Raw genomic sequence first — 15,032 nt, forward strand, 5'->3', positions numbered from 1 at the left:
GTGACTGGCCCAAAGTCACCCAGTGGGTTTGCATGGCTGGGTGAGAACTAGAACCCGGATCTCCTGACTCCCAGTCCGACACTTTAGCCACTACACCACACTGGCTCACAAGATTTGTTGTATTTCCGCATACTTTGGTGTTCCCTGTAGCCAGCTAAAGCTAACCTCTTGTGTCTCAAAGATCATGTTTTGGTTCCAGTCTGCACAGGGCCAGCTTGTGGGGTGCACTTGAACCCTCTCTTCTGTTCCTCCCTGTGACGATGATCATAGAATCGTAGAATAGCAGAGTTGGAAGGGGCCCATAAGGCCATCGAGTCCAACCCCCTGCTCAAGGCAGGAATCCACCTTAAAGCATCCCTGACAGATGGCTGCCTGGCTGCCTCTTGAAGGCCTCTAGTGTGGGAGGGCCCACAACCTCCCTAGGTAACTGGTTCCATTGTGGTACTGCTCTAACAGTCAGGAAGTTTTTCCTGATGTCCAGCTGGAATCTGGCTTCCTTTAACTTGAGCCCATTATTCCGTGTCCTGCACTCTGGGAGGATCGAGAAGAGATCCTGGCCCTCCTCTGTGTGACAACCGTTTAAGTCTTTGAAGATGATGATGATGGCCACGGCAACACCCCCGTCTCTCCACCAACACCCAGCATCAAAGACAGAAGCATACATCTCGCCCTGAGGAGTCCTCTGTGCGCTTGAGGAATTTGATCTTTGTGGATTCCAGTAGGAATGGACCTGATCCAAACCTCACAGGCAGCTGTGCAAATTGCAACACAGTTATCCACCGGTGTTCACCCTTCTGGAATGTTCTCATACCATCCTTGACTTAAAAATACGTATCAAATTCGTTTAGAAATGAGTTTTTGAGAGGAAATATATTTTAAAATATGTATTTAATGAGAGTATTTAAGCAGGTTAAAAAAACATTAATTTGCAGATTAATGCGGGAACAGGATGGAGCACACTTTTGGGGAAAATGCATGCGAATGTGCCAGGAACTTGAAACAGATGAACTGGGCTACCCAAAGATGGAATTGAGAAAAACAAAACCAATCCAAGGCTATTGGAAGATAACAGGATAAAATATTAACCAGTTGGATCATTTGTACAAAGTTGGAATCTGTTGATTAATTACTGGGAAAATGCAATATTTGCGTTTTGTATCACCCTATGAAATCTCTATTTTTCCTTTGTGTCAGACCATAATTGCGAGCGGACTTTTATTTCATTTGAAAGAAAAGAAAAGGGTGCTTTATTTCATTTTGGAACAGAAGTTATACTGTAATCTTGGGGGGAAACACCTCAGCACTGCATTGGTGGTTCCTTGCAGAAAATGTCAATGTAGAAACGATACTTCTTGTCGTAGGAGTCCAGGTTGTCTCGGAAGCAAATTGCAGTGGCCTTGTCACATTCACAAATCCGCTCTTCGCACCAGCTTCCTTTGCCTGTGGAGAGAACGGATGGGAACCTCATCACTTTTCTTTTATCCTGCCGTTCCTCAGCAAAACATATGTCTTGTCTTCTTAACAACCCTGTGAGGTAGGCCAGGCAGGTCTAGCCTGAGACATTTTGCTTCCTGGGATGGAGCAGCAAATAGCGCCCCCTTGCTGGCAATCAAGGTGCATAGCATCCGAGGCTGGTAACAACGTATTATTTATTATCTATTTTATTTATTTACAATATTTATATACCATTCCCCATTCAAAATTTCAGAGTGGTGTACAGGATAAAATATTTTTTTATTTTATTTATTATTGCATTTCTATCCTGCCTTTTTTCCTCCAAGGAACCCAAGGGGGCGTACATAATCCTCCTCCTCTCCATTTTATTCTCACAACAACCACCCTGTGAGGTGGGTTGGGCTGAGAGTCTGTGACTGGCCCAAAGTCACCCAACAATCTTCCATGGCTGAGTGGGGACTAGAACCCGGATCTTCTGACTCCCAGCCCAACACTTTAGCCACTACACCACACTGGCTCTAAAATAAAAACAGAATAAAATACTTTAATTTTATATTTTGTATTATAGCTCCTTAGGTAGGAAATCCCTCAAGCAGTCATAGCATCATAGAATAGCAGAGTTGGAAGGGGCCTACAAGGCCAACCCCCTGCTCAGTGCAGGAATCCACCCTAAAGCATCCCTGACAGATGGTTGTCCAGCTGCCTCTTGAAGGCCTCTACTGTGGGAGAGCCCACAACCTCCCTAGGTAACTGGTTCCATTGTTGTACTGCTCTAACAGCCAGGAAGTTTTTCCTGATGTCCAGCCAGAATCTGGCTTCCTGTAACTGGAGCCCGTTATTCCGTGTCCTGCACTCTGGGAGGATCAAGAAGAGATCCTGGCCCTCCTCTGTGTGGCAACCTTTTAAGCATTTGAAGAGTGCTATCATGTCTAGGGTGAGCAACTGTCAGGATTTCCCCGGATTTGTCCTGGTTTTTGTTCTTTCCATGGTGTCAGGGGGGATTTTCTATAATTTTCAATAATGTCCTGGAATGACACACCTTCCCCTTTAAGGCTGCCATTAGCATGGCAGGAGGGAGTGACATGCTTTCTTGAGGCACATCATTCCCCCACCCCGAGCTCCAATTGAGGTCTTAAAGGGGAAAGTGGGTCATTCGTGGACATTATAGAAAAGGCCCCAATTGGAGTGGATGGTGGTGGTGCAGAATGAAATCCTTTCCCCTCCTCCACTCCAATCGGGTTCTTTAAGGTGGCGGGGGAATAATGTACTTTCTGCAGGACTCAGAAAGCTGCTTCCCCCCCCCCCACACACTAGGTGTCCTCTTTTTTGGTTTCCCAAATATGGTCACCCTAATCATGTCTCCCCTCAATCTTCTCTTCTCCAGGCTAAACATGCCCAGTTCTTTCAGTCTCTCTTCATAGGGCTTTGTTTCCAGACCCCTGATCATCTTGGTTGCCCTCCCTCCCCTGTTGTGACGCCCCAGATCAGCTGCCTGAGGTGGCTGCCGCACACTGCTTGATGGTAGGGGCGGCCCTCGGAGTCAGGATTCGAACTGTGGTCTCCCAGGCAACTTCTAGGCTTGCCATGGGGCATACTTTATTAGACCATCCTGTATTGGAAGAGCTATCCAACCACGTCTGGTTTAAAGTTAAAGAACCCTAAGAAGAGGGCATAGGTGTGCACAGCACTTTTCATTAGGGTGTGCACCCTATTTATTATTATTATTATTATTATTATTATTATTATTATTATTATTTTAAAGGGGAACATTTATTAAATACTGAAATCATCAAGTCAGCTGGAGGACCACTCACACTGTGTCTGGATCCCTACTCAATGGCCCCACCAATTTGGGGCTTATTGTTTGAGACATTAGGGTGTGCCTGGGCACACCCGGCACACTCCTTGCACACGCCTATGGAAAAAGGAAGGCCAGGGAAGTTGATGTTTTCCACCCACAGGTAGCAATACCTGGCTGGCATGTTGAACAAGGAGGGCGACAGTTCAAACATGGTGAGATGTGAAGCCTTTGTATTTAAATGATTGCCATAACTTCTAAATTTGCACCTATACATATCGATGAAGCATGTGCAGAGTTGGAACACACGTGCTTCAATGAAACGCATGCTTCATTGGTCCCTGTTTTCGCCCCATGTGGCCGTCCACCCAAGGCAACTCACCGCACGTGATGACGCCGTCCTGAATAGTGAAATTATACTTGTCAGTTTTGGTGTTACAGTTGCTCAGCTTTTCATAGCAGCAGTCATGCTGGAAGCAGCACCTGTGGTGAAGCAAGGAGAACTCTGTTTCAGGGTGTGATCTTAGGCATGGTGAGGCATGAAACAATCCTACAATCCTATGCATGTTTGGACAGAAAAGGGTCCTATAATTCCATGCATGTTTAGACAGAAAAACATCCTATAATCCTATGCATGTTGAGACCAGAAAAGGTCCGAGAATCCTATGTATGTTTAGACAGGAAAAAAGTCCTACAATCCTATGAATGTTAGATAGGAAAAAGTCCTACAATCCTCTGCATGTTTAGGCAGAAAAAGAATCCTACAACTCCCAGCATTCTGGCTGGGGAATGCTGGGAGCTGTAGGCCTTTTTTTCTATCTAAACATGCAGAGGATTGCACCTTAAAAACAAATCTATCATCTGAGGCTGGAATTGAATGATCCCCTTGACCTGAATGCTAAAGCCTAAATGTAATTTGGAAGAGGGATTGCCTCTGGTCAAACAGCCAGTCCTGCTGGTTGTGGCGTTTATTTCAAAAGATGTTTGACCGCTGGAGGCCAAAAAACAAGAAAACCGGTATGCACGCTGTTGAAAACACGGGCTCTCACCACCCCCTTGCAGCTGTCTGAAAAACTAGGGCCTGTCTCTAAGCGGAGATGCCAACTGATGTCAAATACAATTCAAAGGCCAGTGCTACTCTGCCGGTCTGTGAATCGCATCAACCCTACGAGGTCCCATAGAGTGGTAGCTTCTTTATCTGAGGTTCCGTCCAAAGTAAGCTTGCTCCACAGATTGGGAGTCCCTGAGGAAGATGCTCCCTGCCCCCTTAAAGTTTCTCTCCTTGAGCTTACCACAGTTACCTCCAACCTGGAGGAAAATCTAAGATAAGTCCTACTTAGAGTAGAATCATTGAAATGAATGGTATTTAAGTTAGTCATGTCCTATGTATGAGATCCTATACTCCCATGCATGTTTAGACCAGAAAAGATCCTATTCTCCTATGCATGTTTAGACCACAAATGATCCTATTCTCCTATGCATGTTTAGACCGCAAAAGATCCTATTCTCCTATGCATGTTTAGACCACAAAAGATCCTATTATCCTATGCATGTTTAGACCGCAAAAGATCCTATTATCTTATGCATGTTCAGACCGCAAAAGGTCCTATTCTCCTATGCATGTTTAGACCAGAAAAGATCTTATACTCCCATGTATGTTTAGACTGGAAAAATCCTATTCTCCCATGCATGTTTAGACAGAAGAAAGCCCTTTCACCCCATTCATTTCAATGGGTCTACTTGAAGTAGGATTTACATTGGCTTTTACCCCTGGAGGCCCTCCACTTGTGTTAGACTGCTACTCCCATCATTCCCCGCAGGCCTGGGAATTGCAGTCCAACTGGAGGGCACCAGGATGGGGTAGGCTGGTTTACTGGATTGGGGATGGGGAACCTCAGAACTGAGGTCCAAATCTGGCCATCCTGGGGTCCCCATCCAGCCCTCTGGCGTCCCCCAGATGGCAACTTCACCCCTTTTCCCGGATTTTGTGCCGTCCCCCACACCCAACCTAAACGCTTCACCTAGGGCCCAGTTACTGGCAGTAAAAGCTTTAAGATAAAATATGCTGGTATTTTGGCCACGCCCCATTTGCTTTCAGCCACGCCCACCACTGAGACACGCCCCCGAGAGCTGCTCTCTAATGGAATCCAGCCCTTGGGTTGAAAGAGTTCCTCACCCTTATACCAGATGGTGGGACCAGTAGTGCTGATGTCACTGGCCTCATTTTTTTTTCCTTTGGAAGCTGAGCGCTGAGACTGCCTGGTCAGGTGGCTATGGCATCCATCCCCTTCCTCAAATGTCTCCGAGCTTTGCCCCAAACTGCCCCAATATGTTGGGACATTTGTGTCCCGGGGAATATGGCAACCTGAGATTGACCAAAGAGCATAGTAGCCTGACCAAAAAACCCCAGATGTTCCCATCTGGGAATATTTCAACCTCATCTGCAATTTACAGGAAGGGGCAGCATTATATTTAGTTAGTTAATGCATGGGCATAGCAAGCCTTAGGATCGTTGTAGCCTCTGGTGTGGTGTCTTGTGATTTCTCCCTTTTGCTCCCCCACTTCCCACTCTCTCTTTCTCTCTCTGCCTCCCTCCATTGCTGGGAGCACATGGCTCTCTCCTTCACGCCTGCCTATGTAAAGGAACACAAAACAGACTGACAAAATTCTCTTGAAATCCTACGCTGTGCCTGCATTTGTATGCGCAAGAGTACTTGTGAGTAAAACTCCCCCCCCCTTCACCAAAGGAAGGTGTGGTCTCTTTTTTAGCCTTTCGTGTGCATGTGGGACTGGTGAACACTCATTCTGGTCTGCCTTTTGTTTTCTCTGCTTACTGCCTTTTTAACAGGAGGCAGCAATACCACCGAATTCCCACTAATTTGAAGGAAAGGCGTTAGCAGCTGCTGCAACCGCTTGGCTTGGTGCTTCTTCTCACAGAGCTGGGCCCAGATGCAAACAGGGAAGAACAACAACCCTGCGGTCAGCTGCATCAATGCCCAAAACGTAACGGGGGTTGGGCAATGCCCCCTCATCACTGCATGTTGGTGCCAGGCTCTTCCAACCTGAGGACTGTTCACTAGTACACAGTAAAGGAACAGGAAATACATTCATAATACTAATACTAATCCAAAGCACATAGTTTGATTTGACTAGCATTTGACTTCCCATTTCCAAACATGCGCCCTCAAAATATTTTGAACATCCTGTGAGGCCCCGGAGGATGACCATGTGCATTCTGGGATATCCTCAAAATACCGATAAAACAACCCAGCCATGTTATCGTTGGACTGCCTTTAACTAGCGGAGGCTGGTGGCTCCGATGTCAGTGGGCCTGCGAACCCAGTCTTCAGTCAGAATTAGTCAGAACTCTAAAGGAGCTCTCCAGGTACTGAACTCTAGTCCCCAAATGGGCTCAGCACCTTGGAGAGTTCGTTTAGAGTTCTGATTGACACCCCGGGTGGATTCACAGCTCCACTAACATTGGAGCCACCAGCCACCACTGGCTGCAACAAATGGTTTCTTTATATATATATATATTAACACAAATTAAAATACATCAACATAAACAATCAATCAAAGAAAGAAAAAAACAAAGCTCAACTGTTAACATTTGTAATTTATCATATTCATAATCAAACAATACAATACAATACAGTTGCTCCCCTTCACCCTTTGGGATCTATTCCTGCTTCCAAAATCTCATTACTTCTTCTGGTGGTGGTTTTCCACTTCCCTTAGAGAACACATATACCAGGAACCGTTTCCAAATTCCCTCAAATTCATTTGTATTTGTTATGCCTCGTCTTACTTTAGATATTACATGTCAATTTATCATTAATGGCAATATCCCAGATTTCCTTATACCATTCTTCAATACGATAATCTCCCTGAACCTTCCAGTTCCTAGATATGATTACTCTCGCTGCTGTCAGCAAATTTGTTATCAATTCTTTAGTTTTTTATTACATTTTAAATCTCCATATAGTGATAGTAATGCCACACTGGGTGTCTCATCAATCTTCATTCCAACAATTTCTTTTATCTCATTAAACCTCATTTTCCACAATTTTTGTACATGTTCGCATTCCCACCACATATGTAAATATGTTCCTTTCCCCCCGCAGCCTCTCCAACAATTTGCTGAATACAGCTTATTTATTTTATTTAATCTCACTGGGGTTAGATACCATCTCCATATAATTTTATAATAATTTTAATTCTCACCGACATGTTTCTCAACACTCTTTGTCTCCATAGTCCCTCCCAACTCTGTTGCCCTATCTGTACCATCAAGTCTGTTTCCCAAACTATCTTTCCCATATTCTCTATCTCCCCCTTCCCAACCAGTATTCAATATATTCCACTCGTTAAACCTTTTATCCCTTTATTCTCTCCCTTTTCCTTTTCTTTTTTAACAATCAGCTCCTCAAATTTTGTCAGTTCTCTACATTCACCATTATCTCTTAACCATTTCTTCGTCCATTGTTCCAATTGCCAATAATTTAACCAGATTAAATTCTTCCCCTTTAACACCTCCTCTAATTTTTCACGAGTGTTCATCGCGCTTAACCAATTTTTTAATCTCATTCTTTTTTCCTCTATTAAAATTTTACTCAAACTATCCTTTAAATTTTCTGGGAAATTCCTTAACATTATCACAGGTGTTAATGGAGATATACTTGAAAGTAGCTCCTTTTTATACATTCGCCATATTTCCCAGTGAAACTTTAAAAGAGGATTTCCTATTCCTTCACCCCATTTTTTATTGCCTTCTTTAAAAAATATATTTTCCAAATTCCAATCTCTTTCCATTCTTGTTTTATCCTCCACCCAACTCAGATCTCCTGCTCCTATCATACCTTCTACTATGTGTCTTAACCTATTGGCCACATAATACAATTTTACATTTGGGAGTCCCAATCCTCCTTTTGTGTGTGCTAAGTACCACCTACTTTTGTTTATTCTCACTTTCCTATCTCCATTACTATAATTATTTATAATATTTTGCCAACTTTTTATCTCTGTTTCTGATATACTTATCGGTAACATTCTGAAAATAAAATTGACCTTTGGTAATATTTTCATTTTTACTAATGCTATTCTTCCAAACCATGATAAATTCAACCTTTTATATTTATCTAATTTATCTATAACTTCCTTTTTCAGGTTATTTAGGTTTTCCTTTTCTAAATTCTCTAAATTTTTAGTAATTTTAATTCCCAAGTATTTAATCTGATCTTTAACTCTCATTTCCTTCTCCTCACTTTCCCAATCCTTCTCTTCCTTTTCAGTGTAGTTAAATATCATTAACTAACAAATGGTTTCACAGAACCAGAACCCCCTTCCAATGAGGTAAGTCTGAAATTTAAAAGTCATTGATTTACCTGTCCGTAGCATCCCGCGCTTGTCCTTTGCCACCAATGCCACAATAACACCCGTACGAAGTGTAGTTTGGGAAAGCGCTTTTCCCAGTCAGGTTTTTTATCAAATGTCCAAACTCCAGGAGGCTGCCTTTTGCTTCCCAAACACCTTCAAAACAAAGTGACAGGGTGTTAGATAGTGAAGGCTCCAGGGGACGGTGGGTGGGAGCAGCCACGTCCTTTTCTCCATGTGGGAGGAACAACGCCAAGGGTGTAATGGTGGATATTCCATATCCTCCAACTTTTCACAGATAAAAATAAGGACAGCTGTGTGTACTTGTAAGACACCCATGTTCACAACAGTGCGATATGGCTGCAAGAAAGGCAAATGCTGTTTTGGGCTGCATTAATAGAAGTATAGCTTCCAAATCACGTGAGGTACTGGTTCCTCTCTATTCAGCCCTGGTTAGGCCTCATCTAGAGTATTGCGTCCAGTTCTGGGCTCCACAATTCAAGAAGGGCGCAGACAAGCTGGAGCGTGTCCAGAGGAGGGCAACCAGGATGATGGAAATAAAGCCCTATGAATAGAGACTGAAAGAATTATGTTTAGCCTGGAGAAGAGAAGATTGAGGGGAGACATGAGAGCACTCTTCAAATACTTCAAAGGTTGTCACACAGAGGAGGGCCAGGATCTCTTCTCAATCCTCCCAGAGTGCAGGACACGGAATAACAGGCTCAAGTTAAAGGAAGCCAGATTCCAACTGGATATCAGGAAAAACTTCCTGACTGTTAGAGCAGTATGACAATGGAATCAGTTACCTAGGGAGGTTGTGGGCTCTCCCACACTAGAGACCTTCAAGAGGCAGCTGGACAACCATCTGTCAGGGATGCTTTAGGGTGGATTCCTGCATTGAGCAGGGGGTTGGACTCGATGGCCTTGTAGGCCCCTTCCAACTCTGCTATTCTATGATTCTATGAAGGAACAATGCCTCAGCCACCAAGGACCACTTCCTGAGTTCATTGCACTAGACCAAAGACTTTGTGTCTGCTAATGTATAGTTATAGATGCAAATTTAGAAAGATTTCCTTCGAACAGTGAATGGTTTTCTGTTTGTTAGAATATATGGCCACCAGGGTTCAGTCCAGCAATGAATCATTGATAGATCTCTTCTCCATAAATTTGTCCAATTCTCTTCTAGGCCCATGGCCATCACTGCAGCGTGAGACAGTGAGATCCATAAAGAAAATATGGGTTATATCTATAATCTGGGGTGGGCAGTTTGTGTCTCTTCAACTCCCACCAGTCCTATCCAACTGGTGGCTCTTCCCCCAGTGCGCCCTCAAACCTGAAGTCAGCCTGGACCTTTAAGGCTTCCTCATCTATTCCTTCCATTAACTGGTGCATCGGCAATTTAGTGCAGAGCAAGAGCACAACAGAGTTGCTCAAGGCTTATGACATTGTCGATGCTCCGCACAAGCACCGCCACTTTCCCTTGAAAACAGCTTATTTTTGGGAAGTCATTTTACTGCATGATTCCCCTGAATTAAATCCTGCATATGGGTGTGTCTGTGACCTGTCTATGACCTGGTCAAGGAGTGGGGCTGTCTCATCCCATTCCTTTCATAGAATCATAGAATAGCAGAGTTGGAAGGGGCCTACAAGGCCATGGAGTCCAACCCCCTCCTCAATGCAGGAATCCACCCTAAAGCATCCCTGACAGAGGGTTGTCCAGCTGCCTCTTGAAGGCCTCTAGTGTGGTATGTCATTGCCAGTAGCGCACTTTTTGGATGCAGGCTTAGGCTTCTTTTCCCACTAATTAGCACTATTTCGCAGTAGCGCTATTTCGCAATACCGCTGTTTCACTCTTTCTCCCCTGTTTGTTTTCACTTTGTACTGTTAGGAACTTGGTGCTCTCTCCTGCCTCTCCCCCTTTCCTTCTCTGCTCTTTAGTTTTACATGACACTCTGTTGCAGTAGTGCCCAAACCTGCCCTGTCCACGCTCAAAGCTCTGTTTTATCCAACCCCTTTTCTCTTATTCCCTAACACAGCAGCTGAGCCATAAAATGCTTGCGTGACACTGCTGAGCTGGCCAGCTGGGTCGTTTGGCTTTACTCACCGCAAGCCAAGAGAATCAGCAATCCGCAGAGAATCTTCATCTTCCTCTGATAAGAATCTAGTAAACAGAATTGTAACGTATTTATTTATAGGATTTATTATATTCCCACCTTGTATGCAGATGCGCTCAGCACAGCACAGGACAGCTAAAACACCAAGGCATGTTCAGATGGGGAAAAAAGTCCTGCAACTCCCAGCATGTTGGGAATTTTAGGACTTTTTCCTGTCTAAACATGCATAGGTTTGTGTCCTAAAAGGATTTTAAGTACCATTAAAAACCCAAGGACAGGGTTGGCAGAGTGAGGCAGCTGACATTAGCAGCACGCCTGAGTTACTCTTGTTTAAAAGCGGGATAGAAATCAATCCATTTTTTGATCTAGTCCATAGACATCACAATACAACCTATAGAATATTTGACACAGGAGAATAAAATACAAAGCTGTCACTTAATGTCAGAAGTAAAATCCTGAAGCATAGGTCAGATATCTCAATTAGTTCCAATGAAATGAAATGAAATGAAAATCAATCCAGTTAGATAATATTTTAGTGCGCCCTCATCGCTCTCAGGAAATATTTAGCTATCATTCCTGTGAAAAATTCCTTCGCATCAGGAAGAAGGAAACAGACATTACATTTATATTACATTTATATACTGCCCAGAGAGCTTCGGCTATGGGGCGGTATATAAATGTAATAAATAAATAAATAAATACTCATATTTAGATGATGTTCCTTGATACAAAGAGATTAATAGTTTAAGTAGCTAATTGCAGAAATCTCAGTTAAAAAATACAGAAAAGGGAAAAAAAATAAGAATGGCTTACTGGTTCAGCTACTTCTAAAATGTCCTCTCCTGTCTTATGTCTTATGAAGAAAAGGGGAAGTGGAGTGAAAGAATGTAAACCATACAACACACTCGCCCAGGAAGGATATTGTGGATATTGAGAAGTCGGGCCAACCGTTGGCATGACACATCAAGTGGGATGCAGATTTAGGCAAGAGACTTCCTGGCTCCCTTTCCACCATGCCATACCCTCTAGCCCCCTGAAAATGCTACACAGAGAGTTGAGGGGAAAGATTCTTGAAAATGGGGTGGGGGAACCTTCCATGGCTGGAGCTCTGGTCACAGAAAATGCCTCTGCCTGATTTTCAGAGATCCTTCCCTTTCCCTTCAACTCCCCCCTTTCTGCACTATAGCTGCCCCCATTCAGCAAGGTCATTTGGCCTTCTGTGGCAGGCAATGCGTTATTTCCAGTCGCTGATTGGAGATAACGACAGGGAATCACTTTGGAGAGCTCCTTTAGAGTTCTGACTAGTTCTGACTAAAACCCGGAGGGCATTCACCACACCACTGACACCAGAGCCACCTGCCTCCACCTCTTGAAAGTGATTTTTTTTTAAAAAAACTATTTTAAAAACAAAATGGATTATTGACACTATTATAGACAGAAATCCTGATATGCATGCATATCTATCAGCAGTCTGTTGATATGTTACTTACTTCTTCCAGCCTCATAAAACATCTTGGAAATTGAAATCACACCTGTCCCCTCTTATGAGCTCTTTCCAGCTTTATTTGTTCCTCTCTGCAGTGTGACAACTGGAATTTATAGTTGGCTGGTTTTTACAGAAAGTTAGTGGCGGTGGGTGGGTGGGCACACAGCCCTATTTCCCCATTCCAGTAATCAGGTGTCAGAACCTCCTCTAGGCTGTTTTTTCCCCCATCTAATAAGAAACCTGACCTTTTCTGTCTGTGCTAAATGATCTCATTCTTGAAGAAAGGTTGTCTGCCAACTTTGGACATGTGTCACAATCCTAATAGTGACCTTACCCCCCTCAGCTGAATGGCCTGGCTCACAGGGATGGGGCATGGAAGATTTTGGCTTGTAGGGGTGCTGACATCATTTGTTAACCTCCTTTGACATATCTGTTCCCTCTGACCTTAGCTGTGATCCTAACAATGGCTGGGCAGAGGGGGAATGAATTTTTGTCAGCAACAATATATTGTTGTGAATTATAAAGTCACTGTACATTCTGCTTCTTTTAAAATCTATTTTAAAGTGTTTTATGCTGTTTTTATTTTATTTTATCTTGTACACCGCTCCGAAATTTTGAATGGTATATAAATAGTGTAAATAAATAAACATTTGAACAGATGTTATATAGACGCGACTTATGAGTGGATAAATACAAGGATATTCGGTCTGCTTCTCTTGAAACCTATGCATAATCCTCTTCCCACCCTTTTTGAAATGAACAGTGTACCTGATGGGAAAAAATGATGTTCCTATATAGGGTGACCAACTGTCAGGATTTCCCTGGATTTATCCGGGATTTTTGTTCTATCCTGGGTGTCGGGGGGATTTTCTGTAATTTTCTATAAGTCTGCCATTAGTGTGGTGTGCTTTTCAGAGATGCATCATCACCCTCCACTGCTCCAATCAGGGCCTTAAAAGGGAAAGCATATCATTCCTGGACATTATAGAAAAGGCACTGATTAGAGCACAGAATCACAGAATCAGAATCACAGAATAGCAGAGTTGGAAGGGGCCTACAAGGCCATCAAGTCCAACCCCCTGCTCAATGCAGGAATCCACCCTAAAGCATCCCTGACAGGTGGTTGTCCAGTTGCCTCTTGAAGGCCTCTAGTGTGGGAGAGCCCACCACCTCCCTAGGTAACTGATTCCACCATTGCACTGCTCTAACAATCAGGAAGTTTTTCCTGATGTCCAGCTGGAATCTGGCTTCCTGTAACTTGGACCCGTTATTCCGTGTCCTGCACTCTGGGAGGATCGAAAAGAGATCCTGGCCCTCCTCTGTGTGACAACCTTTTAAGTATTTGAAGAGTGCTCTCATGTCTCCCCTCCATCTTCTCTTCTCCAGGCTAAACATGCCCAGTTCTTCCAGTCTCTCTTCATATGACTTTGTAGTGAGGGGCAGGGGCAGGAATTATATGCTTTCCCCTCCTCCAGTCCAACCAGGGCCTTAATGGTGGGCATTTTCCTCTCCCCTATTTGGTGTCCTCCCCCCGCAAGATATGCTCACTATATATATATATATATATATATATATATATATGTGTGTGTGTGTGTGTGTGTGTGTGTGTGTGTGTGTGTGTGTGTAATGGTTGGGGGGTTGTTTCTTTTTTTCACGATTTTTTTTGTTCTGTTTTGTTAATATTCACAATAAAAAAAGAGAAAATAATATATTTATTTGTTTATTTCAAGCATTTATTCCCCTCCACCTTCCAGCCAAAGAGGCCTCCAGAGCCACTTACAAATTTAATACATGACACTAGAGGAAAAAAGGGATTGGGAGGGGAGAGAAGTCAAACATATTCAGCTGGCAATACAGTTCTTCTAACAACAAGTGGGTAGAAATGGGCTGCACGCAGTTTTAAAAGAGGCCTCGTTGGGCTTTTCACAAACTGACTGGGGACCCAAGCTTCTGCAAAATTGGAAATTATTGGTCTTACGGGCTGGACCTCAGCCATCTGGGCCTTAGAGACTAGTTGTCACTTCTGCTGGTGGGGATCAGGGTTGTGGGGAGGGCAGGTGATTCCCCCCTCCCCGAGCAGGGTAGCTGCTCTTCCTCACAATTTTATTTCTTTCTTTATTTAGTACATTTACATACCGCCCCATAGCCGAAGCTCTCTGGGTGGTTTACAAAGGTTAAGAACAGTGAACGTTAAAAGCAAAAGTTAAAAATTTTAAACCATCAAAAGCATTAAAAGCAACACTATCCACAGGCAGCATTAACTGAGGGCCTCTGAGAAAGACGGGGAAAAGAGACTCAGCCCAGCTTGTAAAAGGAACAGCAAGTGGAGACGGTGGTTCCTCTCTGTCCACTGCATCCATCTGTCTGATGGTGATTGAACAGCTCCTGGTCGGGTGAAGGAGCTGAGCCTTGAAGGACGATGGTATTAGCAGTTCAGAGGACCAACATTTTACCACTCCAGTTAAAAAAAACACCCATAAATGGGGGCCTATGGTGTCTCTGACGTCACTGGGGTGGAGAATCCGCGGATTAACTGCCCCAGTGACGTCAGAGACACCAGCCTCCACTGACAATACACGGGTGGTGATTTCCGAGCGATACGTCCAAGGCAAACAGGGAATGCCTCAGGGAAACAGGACCAGTCAACACTTCAGTGAATCGTGCTTTTCCACTTCGCAGCTATTCAGATTCTTGCAGCACACAGCAGAGGGATAATTAGCAAAAGGACTTGAACGTAAAAACAACAACATTCCAGCCTTTCTATAAATCTAAGCATTTGGGATGCTGTGGGCACCCCATCTTTTGG

The 15,032-nt window shown here is 43.8% G+C and overlaps 1 protein-coding gene across 1 annotated transcript; it reads right to left on the reverse strand.

Moving 5' to 3' along the window:
- Positions 1-961: 961 nt before the first annotated feature.
- LOC134411500 (basic phospholipase A2 Sms-N6-like) lies at positions 962-11,607 on the reverse strand. Its single transcript, XM_063145333.1, has 5 exons — positions 11,554-11,607; positions 10,731-10,787; positions 8,638-8,782; positions 3,636-3,736; positions 962-1,440 (listed from the first exon to the last, which is right to left on the reverse strand). Exons 2-5 carry the CDS (start codon positions 10,768-10,770, stop codon positions 1,298-1,300), a joined length of 429 nt encoding a protein of 142 aa, XP_063001403.1. The 5' UTR covers positions 10,771-10,787; positions 11,554-11,607; the 3' UTR covers positions 962-1,297.
- Positions 11,608-15,032: the final 3,425 nt, after the last annotated feature.

This window comes from Elgaria multicarinata, chromosome 20, assembly GCF_023053635.1.
Source record: "Elgaria multicarinata webbii isolate HBS135686 ecotype San Diego chromosome 20, rElgMul1.1.pri, whole genome shotgun sequence".
Lineage (NCBI taxonomy): Eukaryota > Metazoa > Chordata > Lepidosauria > Squamata > Anguidae > Elgaria > Elgaria multicarinata.